General features: G+C 46.8%; 1 protein-coding gene across 2 annotated transcripts in view; it reads left to right on the top strand.

Moving 5' to 3' along the window:
• LOC132761789 (uncharacterized) overlaps positions 1-20,949 on the top strand; it is a 29,357-nt gene extending 8,408 nt beyond the window's left edge. The window contains exons 4-5 of one of the 2 annotated variants that reach the window (XM_067471626.1): positions 1,459-1,665; positions 19,574-20,949. In XM_067471626.1, coding sequence (XP_067327727.1) covers positions 1,459-1,665; positions 19,574-19,776 — 410 coding nt within the window. In that variant the 3' untranslated portion in view covers positions 19,777-20,949. Of the gene's footprint in view, positions 1-1,458; positions 1,666-2,242; positions 2,664-19,573 lie in introns of those variants that run through there. The other variant, XM_067471585.1, reaches the window with a different exon arrangement.
• Positions 20,950-23,235: the final 2,286 nt, after the last annotated feature.

Below are 23,235 nucleotides of genomic sequence, written 5' to 3' on the forward strand. Positions count from 1 at the left end.
GTTTCACAATAACAGGTCTCTCAAACGAATTTCCTGACGTTGTCACGGCCATCTTTGAATTGTCGTACCCACTTACGCACTTTGCTTTCACTCATCACAGTCTCACCGTACACTTCACAAATCTGTCGATGAATTTCTGCAGCAGGTAGGTTCCTTGCTGACAAAAACTGTATCACTGAGCAAACCTCACATGCGGAGGGTGAGTTGATGGTCTTAAATATTTTTAAAGCACAGAACAGAACCGTACAGGTGAGCTACAGAGCGGAAACTGAGCACAGTTGTTCCCGAGGCATGCCGGTACACGATGCACGTGCTTGTTGCAGTATGCACGCGAACTACTAGTGTCTACAACAAAACGGACCTTACTTAAAAAATACCCCTCATAATAATAATAATAATAATAATAATGATAATATTGATAATAATAATAATTATTATTATTATTATTATTATTATTATTACATTCTACAATGTAGATGCACCCATAGTCTTTCCTGTGTAATAGGCTGGACCTTGGGGCCATTGGTGGTCAAGAATTGGTAGGTCTCATTGCCATGAAGTTGGCAGCTGCCCCTTCCTTTTGTTCCCAAGGACACTGCAAGACCCCTTGGGTGCATTTCCAGGCTCCTCCTGCTTGGGATCTCTCTTGGAGTGATGCCTGGGAAGCTGAGGGTCCAGGGCTCAGAGTTACGCTGAGTTGACAAAACCCACTGGGGGACTTCCATGAGGCACACTCTTTCTCAAGACTCAGAGGAAGGTGACGTCTCCAGAGCGCAGCAGCCTTGGTGTAGAAAAAAAAAAAGCCAATGGGATTTTGGCCTGCATCAAGAGGAGCCTAGTGTCTAGATCTAGGGAAGTTATGCTACCCCTCTATTCTGCTTTGGTTAGACCACACCTGGAATAGTGTGTCCAATTCTGGGCACCACAATTCAAGAGAGATATTGACAAACTGGAATGTGTCCAGAGGAGGGCGATTCAAATGATCAAGGGTCTGGAGAACAAGCCCTATGAGGAGCGGCTTAAGGAGCTGGGCATGTTTAGCCTGAAGAAGAGAAGGATGAGAGGAGATATGATAGCCATGTATAAATATGTGAGAGGAAGCCACAGGGAGGAGGAGGGAGCAAGCTTGTTTTCTGCTGCCCTGGAGACTAGGACACGAAAAAATGGCTTCAAACTACAAGAGAGGAGATTCCATCTGAACATGAGGAACAACTTCCTGACTGTGAGAGCCGTTCAGCAGTGGAACTCTCTGCCCCGGACGGAGTGTGGTGGAGGCTCCTTCTTTGGAAGCTTTTAAACAGAGGCTGGATAGCCATCTGTGAGGGATGATTTGAATACAATATTCCTGCTTCTTGGCAGAATGGGGTTGGACTGGATGGCCCAGGAGGTCTCTTCCAACTCTTTGATTCTATGATTCTGTGTAACTCAAGAGAGCTTTGTCCGTCTTCTCTTCCCCAGATTTCCATATCCAGGTGCTTGTCACTGGGAAGACTGGTGGCTGTGAAAAGCAGTTCATAAAGAAGGTCTCTGACCACCTTTCCGATCATCATATCAACCTCAAGCCAGAGAGGTACAGAGAGGGCTCCGGCCACTTCCTGCTGGTCTTCTGCCTGGGTGCTTCCTCAGTGGGCAGCGAATTGGCCAACGCTCTCAAGGGTCTCGGCAGTAAGTCCAGGCGTGTTGCAGTTGACCAAGCCTCTCCTTTTTGCAAAGTCCTTCCACACATAGCCAACTCTTTTACATTTCCTCATTGGGATAACTATCTAGGTATGAATGTTTCAACTGACCACCTTGATTAGCATTTGATTGCCTGGCAGTGCCTGGAGCAATCTTTTGTTGAGAGGTGATTAGATGTCCTTGTTTGTTTCCTCTCTGTTGTTGTGCTGTTCTAATTTCACCCCTAGCTCCAGCAGACAAGAGTCCTTTGTCTCACCCTGGTCATTCCACAGATATATAAACCCTTTTTCCTAGTTCCAACAGACCTCACTACTTCTGAGGGTGCTTGCCATAGATGCAGGTGAAATGTCAGAAGAGAATGCCTCTAGAACATGGCCATATAGCCTGAAAAAACCTACAACAACCCAGTGATTCTGGCTATGAAAGCCTTCGACAATACAAAGTGGAAACATATGTTTTCTCACCAACCTCTCATAGAAGAGACTTCCCAGGCCCGCCCAACCTGCCACAAAGGAAGGCACAACCCAAACATTCCCCACAATTTCCATTGTTTTTGTGCTTCCAGGTGAGCCAAAGGCCGTCTTGGTGATGCTGCATCACAAACTGAAGGAGAGCACCATCGCTGTGGATACCAGGAAGCAGGTGTATCACCCAGCCATTGTGCACACTGCCCATGCTTGCTATTCCCTCGAAAGTGGCATCTACACCTGCCAAATGAATGAAGAGGCCGTGGCCCTTGTGGCCAAAATCCTGGAAGACCACTGCAAAGGGAGGAAGTGGGGACCCCGCAATCCCTGGCACTCCGTCCAAGTCTCAGAATACTGCTAGCTGCTCAGGATGTTGCTGGCTGCCAGGCATCTCATTATTGGGAGGAAAATGACATAAAGGACAAGAATGTTAGTGGCTATTATATTAATTACTAGCTGTCCCCTGCCACGCGTGGCTGTGGCCCAGTCTGTTGATCTGGAAAATAAAGTAATGAGAAAGTGTTGTATGTATTTTCTTTCTGCTTGTGGGTAAACAGTATTTCTTGTTTTTTCTTTGTCAGTGTTGATGTGGAGAGTGTCTGGTTTGCCCACCCTGGAACATGCAACATATCATTGCCCTTCTGTAAGGCTCACTTTCAAATCTATGATACTATATCTCTGTGTGTGAATCATATCTCTCTCTCTATCTATCTATCTATCTATCTATCTATCTATCTATCTATCTATCTATCTATGTCTATGGCTGGATGGGTCTTTGTGAGGAGGACTTTGATTACATTTTCTTGCCCTGATGAAGGGAGCTGGATTGGATGGCCTCAAGTATTTTCTGTTGGTCATGGGCTTCTGTGTGGGAAGTTTGCCCTGATTCTGTCGTTCATGGGGTTCAGAATGCTCTTTGATTGTAGGTGAACTATGAAACCCAGTAACGAAAACTCCCAAATGTCAAGGTCTATTTCCCCCAAACTCCCATCTGTGTTCATATTTGGGTGTATTGAGTGCTTGTGCCAAGTGTGGTCCAGATCCATCATTGTTTGAGTCTGTAGTGGTCTCTGGATGTAGGTGAACTACAACTCCAAAACTGAAGGTCAATGGCCCACCAAAACCTTCCACTATTTTCTGTTGGTCAGGGGATTCCTGTATGCCAAGTGTGGTTCAATTCCATCTTTGGTGGAGTCCAGAATGCTCTTTGATTATAGGTGACCTATAAATCCCAGCAGTTACAACTCCCAAATGACAAAAATCATAATTTTTGGAGTGATGGTCACTCCTTGTGAGACATTTTTTGCCAAATTTGGTGTGATTTCGTTCATTGGTTGTTTTGTTTTTAAGGCAGTCATTATGCACAGAGCATTTTTATGGGTTTGGTAGTTGATTAAATGTCCTTTGACCAGTCTCTGGCCACTTGGAGTACTTCTGGTGTTGCCGCAAGGAGGTCCTCCATTGTGCATGTGGCAGGGCTCAGGTGGCATTGCAGCAGGTGGTCAGTGGTTTGGTCTTCTTCACACATGAATGTCGAGGATTCCACTTTGTGGCCCCATTTCTTGAGGTTGGCTCTGCATCTCGTGGTGCCAGAGCGCAGTCTGTTCAGCACCTTCCAAGTCGCCCCGTCTTCTGTGTGCCCAGGGGGGAGTCTCTCATTTGGTATCAGCCATTGATTGAGGTTCTGGGTTTGAGCCTGCCACTTCTGGACTCTCGCTTGCTGAGGTCTTCCGGCGAGTGTCTCTGTAGATTTTAGAAAACTATTTCTAGATTTAAGTCGTTGACGTGCTGGCTGATACCCAAACAGGGGATGAGCTGGAGATGTCTCTGCCTTGGTCCTTTCACTATTGGCTGCTACTTCCCGGTGGATGTCAGGTGGTGCAATACCAGCTAAGCAGTGTAATTTCTCCAGTGGTGTAGGGCGCAGACACCCCGTGATAATGCGGCATGTCTCATTAAGAGCCACATCCACTGTTTTAGTGTGGTGAGATGTGTTCCACACTGGGCATGCGTACTCAGCAGCAGAGTAGCATAGCGCAAGGGCAGATGTCTTCACTGTGTCTGGTTGTGATCCCCAGGGTGTGCCAGTCAGCTTTCGTATGATATTGTTCCTAGCACCCACTTTTTGCTTGATGTTCAGGCAGTGCTTCTTGTAGGTCAGAGCACGGTCCAGATTGACTCCCAGGTATTTGGGTGCGCTGCAATGCTCCAGTGGGATTCCTTCCCAGGTAATAATCCTCAGAGCTCGGGATGCTTGTCTGTTCTTGAGATGAAAGGCACATGTCTGTGTTTTAGATGGATTAGGGATCAGCTGGTTTTCCCTGTAGTAGGCAGTGAGAGCACCTAGAGCTTCGGAAAGCTTCTGTTCTAACATCTCAAAGCTCATCGGAAATTGCTACGTTTCTGGAATACCGAAGGGAGAAGCAGGGCAGAAGAAGATCAGTGAGGCTGGCAGAGACAACGCTGAGCAATCAGACCACGCTCTAGGGACAGCTGTGCTGGGAAGGTCAGGGGTATCCATGAGCTGCAAGGCCAGGGGCTCAGGGCTGGCTGCAAGTGATCTATTCTTGGAGGAGTTCCTGCCACTGGCACCCTGCCCTTGTTGCTCCACCGCCTGATCTCTGAAGGCTCTGGTTGTTTGTAAGGCCATTTTGTTTCCAAGACTTTCTTTGAAGACTTCTGATTGACATGTGTTATCATCCAAGACTTTAATTTGCTGCCTGAAGGGAAGACTCCTGTTTTGTGTTGACTTGAAGACTGTGTATTCACTTATTTTTGGCTGGAATCAAGCTGTTCATAGAATCCTAGAATCAAAGAGTTGGAAGAGACCTCCTGGGCCATCATCCAGTCCAACCCCATTCTGCCAAGAAGCAGGAATATTGCATTCAAATCACCCCTGACAGATGGCCATCCAGCCCCTGTTTAAAAGCTTCCAAAGAAGGAGCCTCCACCACACTCTGGGGCAGAGAGTTCCACTGCTGAACGGCTCTCACAGTCAGGAAGTTCTTCCTCATCTTCAGGTGGAATCTCCTTTCTTGTAGTTTGAAGCCATTGTTCCCTTGCGTCCTAGTCTCCATGGAAGCAGAAAACAAGCTTGCTCCCTCCTCCTCCCTGTGGCTTCCTCTCACATATTTATACATGGCTATCATATCCCCTCTCAGCCTTCTCTTCTTCAGGCCAAACATGCCCAGCTCCTTAAGCCGCTCCTCATAGGGCTTGTTCTCCAGACCCTGGATCCATTTAGTCGCCCTCCTCTGGACACATTCCAGCTTGTTCACTCGTGTTCCAGAAGCATTCTCTCCTGATGTTTCACCTGCATCTCTGAGGTTGTGAGGTCTATAAACCCCATTTACCTAGTTTTCAACAGACCTCACAACATCTGAGGATACCTACCATATTATTATTATTATTATTATTATTATTATTATTATTATTATTTCACGTATTTCTACCCGCCCTTCTCAACCCCCCAGGGGGGACTCAGGGCGGCTTACAAAAGGCACAATTCGATGCCAACATAAACATAAACAATGGATAAAACATGTATACAGCAGTTATAACAATTAAACAATCACTTTATACAACAAAATCAATAAAAATCAATAAAACCTGTCAGTACTCAGCGTTCACCATCTCAGAGTCCATAAATTCATTCCATATTCATACCATAGATGCAAGTGAAATGTCAGGAGAGAATGCCTCTGGAACATAGCTGGACAGCCCGGAAAACTTACGACAACCCAATGATTCCGGTCATGAAAGCCTTTGACAAGACATATTTTCTGTCTGTTTGAAGACTTCTGATTGAGGTGTGTTGTCATGCAAGTCTTTAATTTGCCATGTAAAGGAAAGACTTCTATTTTCTATTTTGTGTTGACTTGAAGACTGTGAATTCACTTATTTTGGCTGAAGCCCAGGCTTTTTTATGTGCTTTCACTTGTGTTCCAGAAGCATCCTCTCCTGACGTTTCACCTGCATCTCTGTCAGGCATCCTCAGAGGTTATGAGGTCTGTTGGAAACTAGGAAAATGGGGTTTATAGATCTCATAACCTCTGAGGATGCCTGCCATAGATAAAGATGAAATGTCAGGGGATAATGCTTCTGGAACATGGCCAGGCAGCCTGGAAAACACACAACACCCCAGTGATTCTGGCCATGAAAGCCTTGGACAAGACTTTCCATGTATAAATATGTGAGAGGAAGCCACAGGGAGGAGGAGGGAGCAAGCTTGTTTTCTGCTTCCCTGGAGACTAGGACGCAATGGAGCAATGGCTTCAAACTACAAGAGAGGAGATTCCATCTGAACATGAGGAAGAACTTCCTGACTGTGAGAGCCGTTCAGCAGTGGAACTCTCTGCCCCGGAGTGTGGTGGAGGCTCCTTCTTTGGAAGCTTTTAAGCAGAGGCTGGATGGCCATCTGTCAGGGGTGATTTGAATGCAATATTCCTGCTTCTTGGCAGAATGGGGTTGGACTGGATGGCCCATGAGGTCTCTTCCAACTCTTTGATTCTATGATTCTATGATTCTATATTTTCAGTCTGTTTGAAGACTTCTGATTGGGGTGTGTTGTCATCCAAGACTTTAATTTGCTGTGTGAAGGAAAGACTTCTACTTTGTGTTGACTTGAAGGCTGCGTATTCACTTATTTTGTCTGAAGCCCAAGCCTTTGGTTTCACTTGTGTTTGTAGCATTAAACTGGACACACCAGTTTGGGCCGCGTCAGGAACTTTTCCCCATGGTTGTGTCGTCGAAGGCTTTCAGAGCCAGGATCCCTGGGTTGTTGTAGGTTTTTTGGACTGTATGGCCATGCCAGGAGAGAATAGTTCTCAGGGGCGGCTCAACCCCTTACGCAAAGTAAGCATTTGCAGTATAGTTGATTTTGCCCAGGGGCGCTCTTGAGGCGCTCTTGGGGGAAAATAGACCTTGACAGTTGTAGTTGTTGTTGTTCATTCATTCAGTCATCTCCGACTCTTCGTGACCTCATGGACCAGCCCACGCCAGAGCTCCCTGTCGGCCGTCACCACCCCCAGCTCCTTCAAGGTCATTCCAGTCGCTTCAAGGATGCCATCCATCCATCTTGCCCTTGGTCGGCCCCTCTTCCTTTTGCCTTCCACTTTCCCCAGCATGACTGTCTTTTCTAGGCTTTCATAGAATCATAGAATCAGAGTTGGAAGAGACCTCATGGGCCATCCAGTCCAACCCCATTCTGCCAAGAAGCAGGAATATTGCATTCAAAGCACCCCTGACAGATGGCCATCCAGCCTCTGTTTAAAAGCTTCCAAAGAAGGAGCCTCCACCACACTCCGGGGCAGAGAGTTCCACTGCTGAACGGCTCTCACAGTCAGGAAGTTCTTCCTCATGTTCAGATGGAATCTCCTCTCTTGTAGTTTGAAGCCATTGTTCCATTGCGTCCTAGTCTCCAAGGAAGCAGAAAACAAGCTTGCTCCCTCCTCCTCCCTGTGGCTTCCTCTCACATATTGATACATGGCTATCATATCTCCTCTCAGCCTTCTCTTCTTCAGGCTAAACATGCCCAGCTCCTTAAGCCGCTCCTCATAGGGCTTGTTCTCCAGACCCTTGATGATTTTAGTCGCCCTCTTTCTCTGGACACATTCCAGCTTAGAGTCAATATCTCTCTTGAATTGTGGTGCCCAGAATTGGACACAATATTCCAGGTGTGGTCTAACCAAGGCAGAATAGAGCATGGGGAGCATGACTTCCTTAGATCTAGACACTAGGCTCCTATTGATGCAGGCCAAAATCCCATTGGCTTTTTTTGCCGCCACATCGCATTGTTTCCTGTCTCCTCAGTTGTAGTTACTGGGATGTATAGTTCACTTACAATCGAAGAGCATTCTGAACTCCACCAATGATGGAATTGAACCAAATATGGCACACAGAACTCCCACAACAAACAGAAAATATATATCAGTGATTGGTTGGGGGGGGGGAGTGGGAGGCGGGCAAAATACTGCTTGCTTACCATTGAAAATTACCTAGGGCCGCCTCTGATAGTTCTGGAACATAGCCACACAGCCCGAAAAACCTACAACAACCCAGTGTTCCCCCAGAGTTGTGATGATGGAACCAGTGAGGGAAGGACATGGCTCACCAGGAACAAGTCCTTGTGCAGGGAGATAGGCAGAGAAGGGCAAGGGGGGGGCTCTCCACACCCGAGAGGGGGGTCAGGGGGCGGGGCCAAGGGGATGGGGGGGGAGAGGGGAGGGGCCCCGATCCCAGGACTCCTCCTCCTCCTCTTGCTGCCCTGCTTTCGCTTTCCTTCCCGGCCGTGGCAGAGGCGGAGATGGAGGTCCCCGACCCGGAGGGCTACCTGTTCTGGCGGCCCGAGAAGGCGAGCCCGGGGGTCTCTCCTGAAGGTCAGGGAGGGGCGGAAGAAGACCCCCTAGAGCCCCCCAGCGAGGAAGATTTATCTGAGGCGCCTTGGGACCCTCTTGCACAGGTAAGGAAAAGAGCAAGAGGAGCCAGAGGAGGAAGAGGGGACCCCCGCCTACCGGCTCTCTGCCCATGCTCAGGGGCTCTCCGGCCCTTTGCTGCCTCCTGAAGGGAAAGAGAGCCCCCCGAACAAGTGCCAGGCTGGCCTTGGTGCCAAAGGAGCCCCTTCCCGGGGGGGGGGGAGGAGGAGAGGACACCAGGCGGAGAAGCCCCCTCGCCCTCACTTTCTGCAAAGAAGGAAGGAAAGGAAAGGGAAAGGGAAAGGGAAAGGATTTTCCGGAGGCAGCGCCGATGGAATCGTTCCATGAGTTGCATGTGACGTCTGTAGAGAGTCCACGTTTCGCAGGCATAGAGCAGGGTTGGGAGGACAATAGCTTTATCTTCATCGCTATGATACTTCACCTTGTTGATGGGAAGCTTCCCACCGGAATGGAAGTCATCTATCGGACCGATGGCAAGCTGTTTAACCTCAGCAGACTGAAAGCCAAAACCAAGGTTATAGAACTCCAGTATGCTGATGACAATGTTGTCTGTGCGCATTCAGAAGAAGATCTACAAGCCACTCTACAAGCCAGGGCCAGGCCCAGGCCAGGCCAGGCCAGCCAAAGAAGCGCCTTCTGGCTTTCCATCCGGCCAAAGGAGAACTAGATCGCCCAGAGGAAATACGCCCGGCCTGGGCCAACTTGAGCCCTCCCGACTTCCCTCCAGGTGTTTTTGGACTCCGGAAAGCAGGAGACCCCCCCCCCCGCCCTTCTCTGCCTCTCCCTCTACGCCAGGACTCTTGTTCCTGGTGAGCCATGTTCTTCCCTCACTGGTTCCATCATCACAACCATGGGGAAACACTGGGTTGTTGTAGGTTTTTCGGGCAGTAGGAAGTCCAAAACACCTGGAGGGAGAGAAGGAAGGAAGGAAGGAAGGAAGGAAGGAGGGAGGGCCCAAGTTGGCCTAGGCCTGAACTAAACTCTTAAGGATCCATCAGGCTCAGAGCCCAGCCAGCAAAGGACAAGCCCAGAGCAGGAAAATTACATTCAAATCACCCCCGACAGATGGCCATCCAGCCTCTGTTTCAAAGCCTCCAAAGAAGGAGCCTCCACCACACTCCGGGGCAGAGAGTTCCACTGCTGAACGGCTCTCACATGATGGTAATGAGATAATGATCTGGGCACCACAATAGTGGTGAGAGATAGTGATTCTAAGCTGGAATGTGTCCAGAGGAGGACGACTAAAATGATCAAGGGTCTGGAGAACAAGCCCTATGAATAGTGGCTTAAGGAGCTGGGCATGTTTAGCCTGAAGAAGAGAAGGCTGAGAGGAGATATGATGAGGGACATGTATAAATATGTGAGAGGAAGCCACAGGGAGGAGGAGGGAGCAAGCTTGTTTTCTGCTTCCTTGGAGACTAGGACGCAATGGAACAATGGCAGAGCTGGCCCTACGGGTTGAGAAGGGCGCAATATAAGTACTGTAAATAAATAAATAAATGTTTAGCCTGAAGAAGAGAAGACTGAGAGGATGAGGGCCAGGGATCAAGAGGTGAGGGGAAGTCCTAGGGAGGAGGGAGCAGGCTTCCTTTCTGCTGCCCTGGAGACTCGGACATGATGGAGCAACTGCTTCAAACTACAGGAAAGGAGATTCCATCTGAACATGAGGAAGATCTTCCTGACTGTGAGAGCCGTTCAGCAGTGGAACTCTGCCCCAGGGGGAGTGTGGTGGGGGCTCCTTCTTTGGAGGCTTTTAAACAGAGGCTGCATGGCCATCTGTCAGGGGAGCTTTGAATGCAATTTTCCTGCTTCTTGGCAGAATGGGGGTGGACTGGATGGCCCAGGAGGTCTCTTCCAACTCTTTGATTCTGTGATTCTACTCATCATAATAACACAATGTAACTAAACTTGGGAAACTTTCTCTTCCTGGCTCAAAAGTGTTTTCTGTTTGATTGTTCAGTCCTGACTTTCCACTTCACAAACTAAATCTGTTTTGTTTTTATATCCTTCTGTTTCCTGAAACTCCAAAGTTTGAAACTTTCCTTATTGAAAAGGTGCCATGTTTACCCTTCCAAAATGTCTTTGAAGTTTAATAAACTTTTCCCATGTTTTCTTTTTTTAAATGGTAGACCCAACTAGGAAGTGACCTTTCTCACCCGGAGGCAAATACTATCGTGTGATATAGTGATTATTATAATTACTAGCTGTACCAGCCACGCGTTGCTGTGGCCAACCTTCCCTCCGGCTTTGTCTCCTTCTTTCTTTGGGGAGAGATGCAGTACATGTACACACACACACATGCATACACATACGGATGTGGATATGCTAATGTCTGTGTTGAAAGGAAGTTGTGGAGAATACCTACATATTTCCTCAACTGTCCCCATCAAATACACACAGTCACGCAGGAAATAAGTGGCTCTGCTGGAGTGCATGTCTTGAGGGGTTATTGTGGGGAATGATATTGCATGTGCATTAATTCAGGTATATTTTCACAACTCCACACACCCATACATACTCATTGTTGCTCTGCCAACATGTGTATGTTGCCAAGTTGTAAAAGATAGATAGAATGTGGGTTGTTGTAGGTTTTCTCGGGCTATATGGCCATGTTCTAGAGGCATTCTCTCCTGACGTTTCGCCTGCATCTATGGCAAGCTTCCTCAGAGGAAGTGAGGTCTGTTGGAACTAGGAAAATGGGTTTATATATCTGTGGAGTGAACAGGGTGGGACAAAGGACTCTTTCAACTGATCACCTTGATTAGCATTTGATGGCCTGGCAGTGCCTGGAGCAATCTTTTGTTGAGAGGTGATTAGATGTCCTTGTTTGTTTCCTCTCTGTTGTTTTGCTGTTGATATTGCATGTGCATTAATTCAGGTAGCTTCATGTAGATGTTAATTTTTGAGTTTTTTAATACTGGTCAGCTGAAACATTCCCACCTAGCTCCAGCAGACAAGAGTCCTTTGTCCCACCCTGGTCATTCCACAGATATATAAACCCTTTTTCCTAGGTCCAACAGACCTCACTACCTCTGAGGATGCTTGCCATAGATGCAGGCGAAACGTCAGGAGAGAATGCCTTTAGACCATGGCCATACAGCCTGAAAAAACCTACAACAACCCAGTGATTCCTGCCATGAAAGCCTTCGACAATACATAGATAGAATGATTTTCAATTCATATAGCAGTTGAAAAACATGCAAATGTGAGTAGAGCAATTGGTACCACTCTGGCAGGAAGGTAAGGGCGCTCCATGCAGTCATGCCAGTGGCCACATGACCTAAGAGGTGTCTACGGAGAATGCCGGCTCTTCAGGTAAAAAATGGAGATGAGCACCAGAGTCCCAGAGTTGGACATGACTGGATTTAATGTCAGGGGAAAAACCTTTACCTTTAACCTATACACTCACACATACAGTGTGGATATGCTATTGTGTGTTTTGTTTCGTGGACAAATTGTGGGAATATAGATATCCTACACTACATTCCCAACTGTCCTCCCTCCCTGATAGGGGCAGACCACCCTCATTGGTCAGGCTCCCCCCCCCCCCCAGTCCTGACATTCAAGACTTAGGCCAGGCATCCTCAGGTATGGCTTTGCCAGTTCCTTCCTCCGAATTGAGCTCACAGGACCTGGGGCTTGTTGCGACCTCCCATCCAGTGCCCAACCAAGGCAGGCCCAGCTTAGCTTCCAAGATCAGGCAGGGCCTGGTGCAGTCAAGCAATTTCAACCTATGGATACTATCCTAGCCTAGCTCCTGAGTCTCCACAATTTCCCCACAATTGCACTCTTTCTGGAAAACTCTAACCTGCTTGACAGGTCAAGGCTCTATGGAGCAAAAGCAGGGGTTTTAGGCCCAATTTGGACCCAGGGAGAAGAAGACCTCTCCTTTTAAGGGATGGAAGGACAGGCCAGACAGAAGGGGGAACCCAGCCTGGTGAATGGCATCCCCCCTCCCCCAAAATGGCTGTTTCTTGCTCAATATCATTGTGAGACTCCTCCTTTTGCTTCTTTAAAGGCATCTGGAAGCGGAACCGGTTCAGACGTAGACAGAATGTCCAATGATGTTATGGTTGAATATCTGCATTGCAAACTCAAGGTGAGTATGTCCCCTTCTGTCCCAGGCTGGAAACAGATGCACCAGGCAGACTCCAAAGGACTCTTTGGGCACCAAACCCTGACACCTTTCACTAGGCATAGAATCCTGGAGATGGAAGGGACCCCAAAGGCCATCTAGTCCTCCCATTGCTGCCACTCAGGAAAGCACATTCAAATCAGTCCAGAGAGAGGCCACCCAGCCTCTGCTTAAAATCCCCAGAGAAAGAAAGAGACCCCACTGGACTCCAGAGCAGGACATATTTCTTTAGATTTGGGACCGCCAAGGGTAGGAACACACAGTTGGTGCCCTCCTGACAGATGGCCACCTAGACTTTGGCCTATAATAATAAACAATAATAATAACACTTTATTTTCTCATTCCGAAGGGGACTCAGGGAAGGTCACAGTACACATACACGGCAAACATTCAATGCCGCTTTGTATAGACAATAGACAGACAGACAGAAGGGAAGGAGGTGCCGTGGAGGTTGGGCTTGAGTCCAGTGCTCCATCCTCTATGACGAAGTGCCATCAGGACTTCCTCCTTCCTTTTGGTCGCCCAGCATTTTCTGATCTTTTTTCTTTATGGCATCATAAAACACCTCCCCCACTTTTAGCAGTACCCAATTTCTCTAATTACAGCTAAAGCTGTTTTCGAATTGCTTAGGTAAACAATGAGCTAGGATCACAGTTGGCAGCTCATGCCAACCCAGGGCTTCGACCTTGCAACCTTTTAGTTGTTAGATCTTACCATTGCTGATGATTTACCAGCTGTGCTAAACCTCCGCCCCCTAGGAGTCCAATGGAGTCTCCTTCCCTGAAGGTTTATAAGCAGACACTGGGTGGCCATCTGTCAGGAGGACTTCAATTGTGCCTTCCTGCATGGCAGAAAAAGGCTGGACTGGATATCCCTTGGGGTCTCTTCCAACCCTAGGATTCTACCATTCCAGTTGCCCCAGAAAAGTACAAATCCCAGGATTCTCTTCCTGCCCCTTCAGCCCCCGGCTCTGGAGGGATCCCCTTCCGTACTTGTCTTCCTTGGAAACCTGCAGATCGTCCTTTTCTTGCAGGCTGTGAGCCTGTTCCCAGACCCTGCAGTCAGGGAATTTCTCAAAGTCAAACTGTGGGAAGCTAAAGCCTTTGACCGTCGGTTGCAAGAAAAGAAGCAACTGCAAGCACAAGAATCCCGGCTCAAGGCTGAGAATCAGTGTCTGCAACAAGAGTTCCAGGAGTCCAAGAGAAGCCAAAAGACAGGAAACCTAACCATTTCATTTCCAAAATGGTCTAAAACAGGTGGGTGGAAATGGCACCAGGGCAGGAGAAGGGGAGAGATGGGAGGAGGGCGGACTAAGTGCAGTCCTGGGGTAGTTTGCTTGTGCCGCATTACAGTCTTATCCTGCACAGCTACGCCAGGGTCAGTTTGCACAATAGAATCCCCTCAGAGGCTGCATCTACACTGCAGAAGGAAGGCAGCTTGATCCCACTTCAACTGCTGTGGCTCCATGCAATGGGGTCCTGGTTGCTTTAATCTTCACACAGTCCTTAGCCTGTTCTGTTAAAAGCGCTGCTGCCTCAATGAACTCGTAGTTGGGTTGTTGTAGGCTTTTTTTGGGCTATATGGCCATGTTCTAGAGCAGTGGTTCTCAACCTTCCTAATGCCGTGACCCCTTAATCCAGTCCCTCATGTGGTGGTGACCCCCAACCATAACATTGTTTTTGTTGCTACTTCATAACAGTCATTTTACTCCAATTATAAATCATAATGTAAATATCAGATATGCAAGATGTATTTTCATTCACTGGACTAAACTGGGCACAAATACCCAATGCATGTAAATGCTAGTGGGATTGGGGGAGGATTGATTTTGTCATGAAGTTGCTGGGATTTATAGTTCACCTATAATCAAAGAGCATTCTGAACTCCACCGGTGATGGATTTGAACCTAATTTGCCACACAGAACTCCCATGACCAACGGAAAACACTGGAAGGGTTTGGTGGGTATTAAACTTGAGTTTGGGAGTTGTAGTTCACCTATATCCAGAGAGCACTGTGGACTCACGCAATGGTGAATCTGGACCAAACTTGGCACAAATACTCAATATGCGCAAATGGAAACACTGGTGGAGCCTGGGGAAAACAGACCTTGACTTTTGGGAGTTGTAGTTGCTGGGATTTATAGTTCATTACAATCAAAGAACATTCTGAACTCCACCAACGATAGAATTGGCTCAACTTAACAACATGGAATCCCCATGACCATCAGAAAATACTGTGTTTTCTGATGGTCTTTGGCGACCCCTCTGACACCCCTTCGCGACCCCCTCAGGGGTCCTGACCCCCAGGTTGAGAAACACTGTTCTAGAGGCATTTTCTCCTGACGTTTCGCCTGCATATATGGCAAGCATCCTCAGAGGTAGTGAGGTCTGTTGGAACTAGGAAAATGGGTTTATATATCTGTGGAATGACTAGGGTGGGGCAAAGAATTCTTGTCTGCTGGAGCTAGGTGTGAATGTTTCAACTGACCACCTTGATTAGCATTTGATGGCCTGGCAGTGCCTGGGGCAATCTTTTGTTGCCTTGCTGTCCTTGATTGTTTACTTTCTGTTGTTTTGCTGTTGTAATTTTAGAGCTTTTAAAATACTGGTAGCCAGATTTTGTTTATTTTCATGGCTTCCTCCTTTCTGTTGAAATTGTCCACATACTTGTGGATTTCAGTGGCTTCTCGTAGTTGTTGTTATGGTTAGATATGGACAAACTTTCTTTTCCCTGCAGCTCTGCAGAGTGGGATTCAGAGGCATGGGTTCAAATTACAGAATAGCAGGTTCCCGCTGGAAAATTAGGAAGGACTTCCTGACTGTAAGAATAACTTTTCATCAGTAGAACTCTCTGCCTCAGAGTTGGCTGGAAGCTCCTTCCTTGGAAGCTTTTAAACAGATGTCAGATGGTCATCTGTTGGGGACGCTTCGATTGTGATTTCCTGCCTGGCAGAAGGGTTGGACTGGATGCCCCCCGGGGTCTCTTCCAACTCTATGATTCTATGAGCCATATTTCCTCTCAAAATATGAGACTCAAAGCAGGCATAAGCATACCTTGGAGCCATGACAATTAATTGGTGTGAAGTCACATGAGTTTTACAGTGTAGATATACCCATCATCCTCCCTGTGTGATAGGCTGGGCTTTGGGGCCATCGGAGATCAGGAATAGGTGAGATCTCATTGCCATCAAGTGGGCTTTGAGGAAGCGGCTGCCCCTTCCTTTTGCCCCACCTGGGAACCAAGGACATTGCAAGACCCCTTAGGTCAGTGTTTCTCAACCTGGGGGTCGGGACCCCTGGAGGGGTCGTGAGGGGGTGTCAGAGGGGTCGCCAAAGACCATCAGAAAACACAGTATTTTCTGTTGGTCATGGAGGTTCTGTGTGGGGAGTTTGGCTCAATTCAATCATTGGTAGTGTTCAGAATGCTCTTTGATTGTAGGTCAACTATAAATCCCAGCAACTACAACTCCCAAGTGTCAAGGTCTATTTTCCCCAAACTCCACCAGTGTTCACATTTGGGCATATTGAGAATTCATGCCAAGTTTGGCCCAGATCCATCACTGTTTGAGTTCACCGTGCTTTCTGGATGTAGATGAACTACAACTCCCAAACTCAAGGTCAATGCCCACCAAACCCTTCCAGTATTTTCTGTTGGTCATGAGAACTCTGTGTGCCAAGTTTGACTCAATTCCATTGCTGGTAGAATTCAGAATGCTCTTTGATTGTAGGTGGTCTATAAATCCCAGCAACTACAACTCCCAAATGACAAAATCGGTCCCTCCTCAACCCCACCAATATTAAAATTTGGGTATATGGGATATTTGTGCCAAATTTGGTCCAGTGAATGAAAATACATCCTGCATACCAGATATTTACATTACCATTCATAACAGCAGCAAAATGACAGTTATGAATTAGCAACAAAAATAATTTTATGGTTGCGGGGGGGGGGGGGGGGTCACCATAACATGAGGAAGTGTATTAAGGGGTCGTGGCATTAGGAAGGTTGAGAACCACTGCCTTAGGTGTAGTTCCAGCTTCCTCTTGCTTGGAATCTGTCTTAGTAGCTGTGAGGGTCCAGGGTTCAGAGTCACGCTGAGCTGGCAGATCCACTGGTGGTCTTCTGTGAGGCACACTTTATCAACAATGAACTATCATTGTTATGCTTAGATATTAACAAACCTTTTCCCCCTTACTGCTCTGCAGAGTGGGATTCAGAGGCATGGGTTCAAATTACAGAATAGCAGGTTCCCGCTGGAAAATTAGGAAGGACTTCTTGACTGTAAGAAGAACTTTTCAACAGTGGAACTGTCTGCCTCAGAGTTGGCTGGAAGCTCCTTCCTTGGAGGCCGGATGGTCATCTGTTGGGGGTGCTTCGATTATGATTACCTGCCTGGCAGAAGGGTTGGACTGGATGGCCCCGGGGGTCTCTTCCAACTATGATTCTATGAGCCATGTTTCCTCTCAAAATATGAGACTCAAAGCAGGTATAAGCATACCTTGGAGCCATGACAATTAAATGGTGTCAAGCCACATGAGTTCTACAGTGTAGATACACCCATCATCCACCCTGTGTGATAGGCTGGGCTTTGGGGCCATTGGAGATCAGGAATAGGTGAGATCTCATTGCCATCAAGTGGGCTTTGAGGAGGCCTGTCAGACCCACAGGCGGCTGCCCCTTCCTTTTGCCCCACATGGGAACCAAGGACACTGCAAGACCCCTTGGGTGTAGTTCCAGCTTCCTCTTTCTTGGGATCTTCAAGACTCTGAGGATTGTGACACCTCCAAAGTGCAATCTAGACACACCTCAAGAGAGCTTTGTCTATCTTCCCTTCCCATTCTCCAGATTTCCATATCCAGGTCCGTGTAGCTGGGAAGACTGGTGGCTGTGAAAACGAGTTCTTAAAGAAGGTCTCTGCCCACCTTTCCTATCATCATATGTATCTCAAGGTGGAGAGGTACCGAGAGGGTTCCGGCCACTTCCTGTTGGTCTTCTGCCCAGTGGCCACCTCAGCGGGCAGCGATATGAAGAATGCTCTCGAGGGTCTTGGCAGTAAGTCCAGGCATGCCACGGCTAACCAAGCCTCTCCTTTTTGAAAAGTCCTTGCACACATAGCCAACCCTTCTGCATTTCCTCCTTGGTGTGAAGAGCTGGGTGCCTTTGAGCTGCAGCCTTGGCCTCAGGAGGGCGAGGAAGGAGAGAACGAGAAACAGATTTGGGGTATTGGGCGACAGAAAGCAATGTGATAAGTCTGGATGTGGGGGTGAAGGGGGTCTCTGAAACTCCTGGCCCTACAATGGGAATGGGATTCTGTTCTGCTGTTGCTGGGAGTAAACAGCAGAAGCATGACTTAGGCAGAAAACATGAAATATGCAGATATAGGCTAGATGACACCTGGCTTGGGAACAGTCCATTGGAAAGGGTTCTAGGACTCTTAGGAGACCACATAGTGATCAGGAGCCAACTGTGATGCTGCAGCTAAAAAAAAAGCCAATGAGATTCTAGGCTGCATCCACCAGACTCTTCTATCTAGATCTGTGGTTCTCAACCTTCCTAATGCTGTGACCCCTTAATACAGTTCCTCATGTTGTGGTGACCCCCAACCATAACATTATTTTAGTTGCTACTTCATAACTGTAATTTTGCCATGTAAATATCTGATATATTTCCATTCACGGAACCAAATTGAGCACAAATACTTGATACACCCACATTTGAATACAGGTGGGTTTGAGAGGGATTGATATTTTCATTTGGGAGATGTAGTTGCCAGGATTTATAGTTCACCTAAAATCAAAGAGCATTCTGAACTCCACCAATGATGGAATTAAACCAAACTTGGCACACAGAACTCCCATGACCAACAAAAAATACTGGAAGGGTTTGGTGGGCATTGACCTTGAGTTTGGGAGTTGCAGTTCACCTACACCCAAAGAGCACTGTGGACTCAAACAATGATGGAGATGGACCAAACTTGGCACAAATACTCACTATGCCCAGATGTGTACACTGGTGGAGTTTGGAGAAAATAGGCTTGACATTTGGGAGTTGTAGTTGCTGGGATTTATAGCTCACTTACAATAAAAGAGAATTCTGAACCCCACCAATGATAGAATTGAGCCAAAATTTCCACACAGAATCCCCATGACCAACAGAAAATACTGTTTCCTGATGGTCTTTGGCTACCACCTCTGACCTGCCTTGCGACCCCCCCCAGGGGTCACGACCCCCAGGTTGAGAAACACTGATCTAGATGGAGGGAAGTCATAGTCCCACTGTTATCTCCTTTGGTCAGATCTCACCTGGAATAATCTTGTGTCCGGGATATTGCTGGTGACTCGAGAAGGCCAACTACAATGACCAAAGGGAGGAATCATTGTGAATCCTTCTGAGGAGTGGCTGAGGGAGCTGAGATGTTTAGCTTGGAGGAAAGAAAGGGAGATGGGGGCCAGGTTGAAACCCCTGAAAGGATGCCATATTGAGGAGTGGCCAGCTTGTTTCGTGCTGCTACAGGGACAAGGGCACAATGGGGAAAAGGATTCAAGTGACAGGAAAGGATATTCATTCCCCTTGGATGCTAGAATCCAGTGGAGTTTCCTTTCCCAGAGGTTTTGAAACCAAGGATGGATGGATGGATGTCAGTCAATCCACAGGACTTGGCTTGTGTCCTCTTGCGTGACAGAAGGGGGTGGACTGGATGGCATTTGGGATTCCTTTCCAACTCTAGGATTCTATTAACAAAAGGCAGTGCAAAAGACAGTTCATTCTGTTCATAGAATCCTAGAGTTGGGAGGGAACCCCAAAGGCCACCCAGTCCAACCCCTTCTGCCTCCAGAACTACTTCTGATTCTCTTTCCAGGTAAACCAAAGGCCATCTTGGTGATGCTGCATCACAAGCTGAAGGAGAGCACCTCCCCCGTGGACACCAAGAAGCAGGCGGACCATCCGGCCGTAGTGCGCACCCTCCACGCTCGCTATACCCTCGAAAGTGGCTTCTACACCTGCCCGATGAACGAGGAGGCCGTGGCTGCTGTGGCTGAAGTCCTTAAAGACCACTGCTAATGGGTGAAGGGGGTCTCTGAGACTCCTGGCCCTACAATGGAATCGTGAGACTGGGAGAAAGGCAAAAGGAAAGGATCAGGAGGATGAGATTCCTGTTGACATTGTTATTACAGTTCACTCTCTGCACCCACAGTTTCCAGGACTTAAAACAGCTACATCTATTCAAGGATCTACGAGGGTTGAATGAAAAGTAATGCCTCCACCTTCGTTACTTGGGTTTGGATGGGAATATTTTAATGAATCAAATGCAGAAATAATCCTTAGAACTCTCTGCCCCGGAGTATGGTGGAGGCTCCTTCTTTGGAAGCGTTTAAGCAGGGGCTGGATGGCCATCTGTCAGGGGTGATTTGAATGCAATATTCCTGCTTCTTGGCAGAATGGGGTTGGACTGGATGGCCCAGGAGGACTCTTCCAACTCTTTGATTCTATGATTCTATGATTCTATGAATGTGCTCTTTAACTGTCACTCTTCACTCTTCCACATAATCATAATACATTTCTGCCAACGATAAACAAGTTTTCTGAAGCCGTCACAGAAAAAGTCGACAATCTCTTTCCGCAACCAGCATCTCACAGTTCTCTCACCGTCTTCATCAGAAGCAGAACGATGTCCCCGCAGATCTTTCATTATCGGGAAGAGATGGAAGTCAGATGGTGCTAAATCTGGACGGTATGGAGGATTTCGTACGGTGGTGAGATCCAGTCTCTGAAGTTTCAAGTCTGTGCGCTTTCATTTCAGGCATCAGCATCCTGGGCACCCGTCGTGCACAGATCTTCCAAAAGACAAGCAAAGCAATAATATGACTCACACGTTGTTGTGAAATGCTGATTATGCTTGAAATTTCTCTCTGAGTGGAACGACGATTGTCTTGAATCAATCTGTCAAACTTTTTATTGTGAAACTCGGTGGTTGCTGTCACAGGACATCCAACTCTTTGTTTGTCCCGCAAGTCAGATGTTCCCACCTCAACATCTTTAAACTTACTCGCCCAACGATGCACAGTCCTCACATCAACACAATCCCCATAAACAGCTTGAATTCTCTGAGTAATCTCCTTTGGGCTGATACCTTCTGCTGTCAAGAATTCAATGACTGCACGTTGCTTAAGTCGCATTGACCAACTGTCTGAGCAGAGTTCCAAACTGAACATAAAGCAGAGTGATTAATCATTATAACAATATGTCATCTTTAGAAATAAAAATGTAATGTTCGTTTGTGGGATTAACAGAACTCAAAAACCACTGGACGAATTGACACCAAACGTGGACACAATACACCTCTCAGGCCAACAAGTGACCATCACTCATAAAAACACTGAAAAACACAAAAGAAGAGACTTGAAAAGCCAAAAATAAAAAAATACATTACAACGCATGTGCAAAACCACATATATACACAAACACATATATACACATATACACAAATATGTTGTTGTTGTTCATTCGTTCAGTCGTCTCCGACTCTTCGTGACCTCATGGACCAGCCCACGCCAGAGCTCCCTGTCGGCCGTCACCACCCCCAGCTCCTTCAAGGTCAGTCCAGTCACTTCAAGGATGCCAAATATATACACACACATATATGCATATATATACACACACAGAACACATTTACATAGAATATACACAAACACACATATATATTCATATACATAAATATATACACACATATATGCATATACACACACACACAACACATAGAATATACACAAACACACATATATACATGCACATATACGCATATATACACACAATACACATATACACAGAAAGGGAGAAGGAAGGAGAGAAGGAGGGAGAAAAAGAGGGGGGAAAGGAGGGAAGGAGAGAAGGAAAGAAAGGTAGAGAAGGAAGGAGAGAAGGAAATAAAAAAGTGAAATAAGGAAGGAATGAGAGAGGGAAGGATGGAACCAAAAAGCAAAGGAAGAGAGGAAAGACACAGGTAGAGAAGGAAGAAAGAAGAAGGAAAAGAAAAAGAGGGAAAGGAGAGAGAGAAAGGAGAGAAAGAGGGAGGAAAGATTGCCCATAGCAACGTGTGGCGGGTACAGCTGGTCTATATAAAGAAAAATGTTATGTTCATTTGTGGGATTGATATAACTCAAAAACCACTGAACAACTTACCACCAAATTTGGCCACAAGACACCTACTAACCCAAGGAGTGACCATTACTCAAAAAAATTGGTTTTGTCATTTGGGAGTTATAGTTGCTGGGATTTAGAATTAACCTAAAATCAAAGAGCATTCTAAACTCCACCAATGATGGAATTGAACCCAAAGTAGGACACAGGACTCCCATGACCAACAGAAAACACTAGAAGGGTTTGGTGGGCATTGACCTTGAGTTTGGGAGTTGTAGTTCACCCACATCCAGAGAGCACTGTGGACTCAAACAATAATGAATCTGGACCAAACTTGGCATGAATATTCCATATGCCCAAATATGCCCAAATATGAACACAGATGGAGTTTGGGGAAATAGACCTTGACAATTGGAAGTTATAGTTACTGGGATTTATAGTTCACCTACAATCAAAGAGCATTCTGAACCCCACCAATGACAGAATTGGGGCAAACTTCCCACACGGAACCCCCATGAGCAACAGAAAATACTTAAGGCCACCCAGTCCAACTCCCTTCACCAGGGCAAGAAAACGCAATCCAAGCCCTCCTGACAAAGAGCCATCCAGCCATAGATAGAGATAGATAGATAGATATGATTCACACACACACACATATACAGTATCATAGATTTCATATCTAAGCCACAGAGAGGAGGGAGCAAGCTTGTTTTCTGCTTCCCTGGAGACTAGGACGTGGAGCAATGGCTTCAAACTACAAGAGAGGAGATTCCATCTGAATATGAGGAAGAACTTCCTGACTGTGAGAGCCGTTCAGCAGTGGAACTCTCTGCCCCGGAGTGTGGTGGTGTGGCAGCGAGCAGAAGAAAAGAAAAATGTATTTTAAAAAATGAATATAGGAAAGGCATACCTTGAGAGAGAGCTCTGAAGCAGGGAGGTGGTAGAGAGAGCAAAGCGTTCCATGGACGAAAGTAAATGATTGACTTAAACAAGCTTCACAGGTTAGGCTCAAGAAAAGTTAAATATTAATGGAACATGACATTTGGGAAACAATGGGGTTTGACGTTATAAGCATCATCAAAGGCAAATGTTTTTTGGCAGCCAGTCAAGAACATGCGTAATTGATCCAAACTAGGAAAAGGTCAGTTAGCGGCCTCTGGTGGGTCAGTGAGGTAAATAGCAGGCAACTTCAGATATATTCTAAAAGGTATTTCGAATATGGGAATAATTAAGGTTGGAAACAATTGGGAATACGTCATTGTAACGTCATTGTAATGCGTCATTGTGATGTATGGGAAAAGGTCATGCGTAATGCCTCTGTAAATGATTATGTTTGTGCAAATGTCAAGGACAGTTGTGCGCATGTCTAGGCCAGTGGATTCT

Source organism: Anolis sagrei, chromosome 1 (assembly GCF_037176765.1).
Source record: "Anolis sagrei isolate rAnoSag1 chromosome 1, rAnoSag1.mat, whole genome shotgun sequence".
Classification (NCBI taxonomy): domain Eukaryota; kingdom Metazoa; phylum Chordata; class Lepidosauria; order Squamata; family Dactyloidae; genus Anolis; species Anolis sagrei.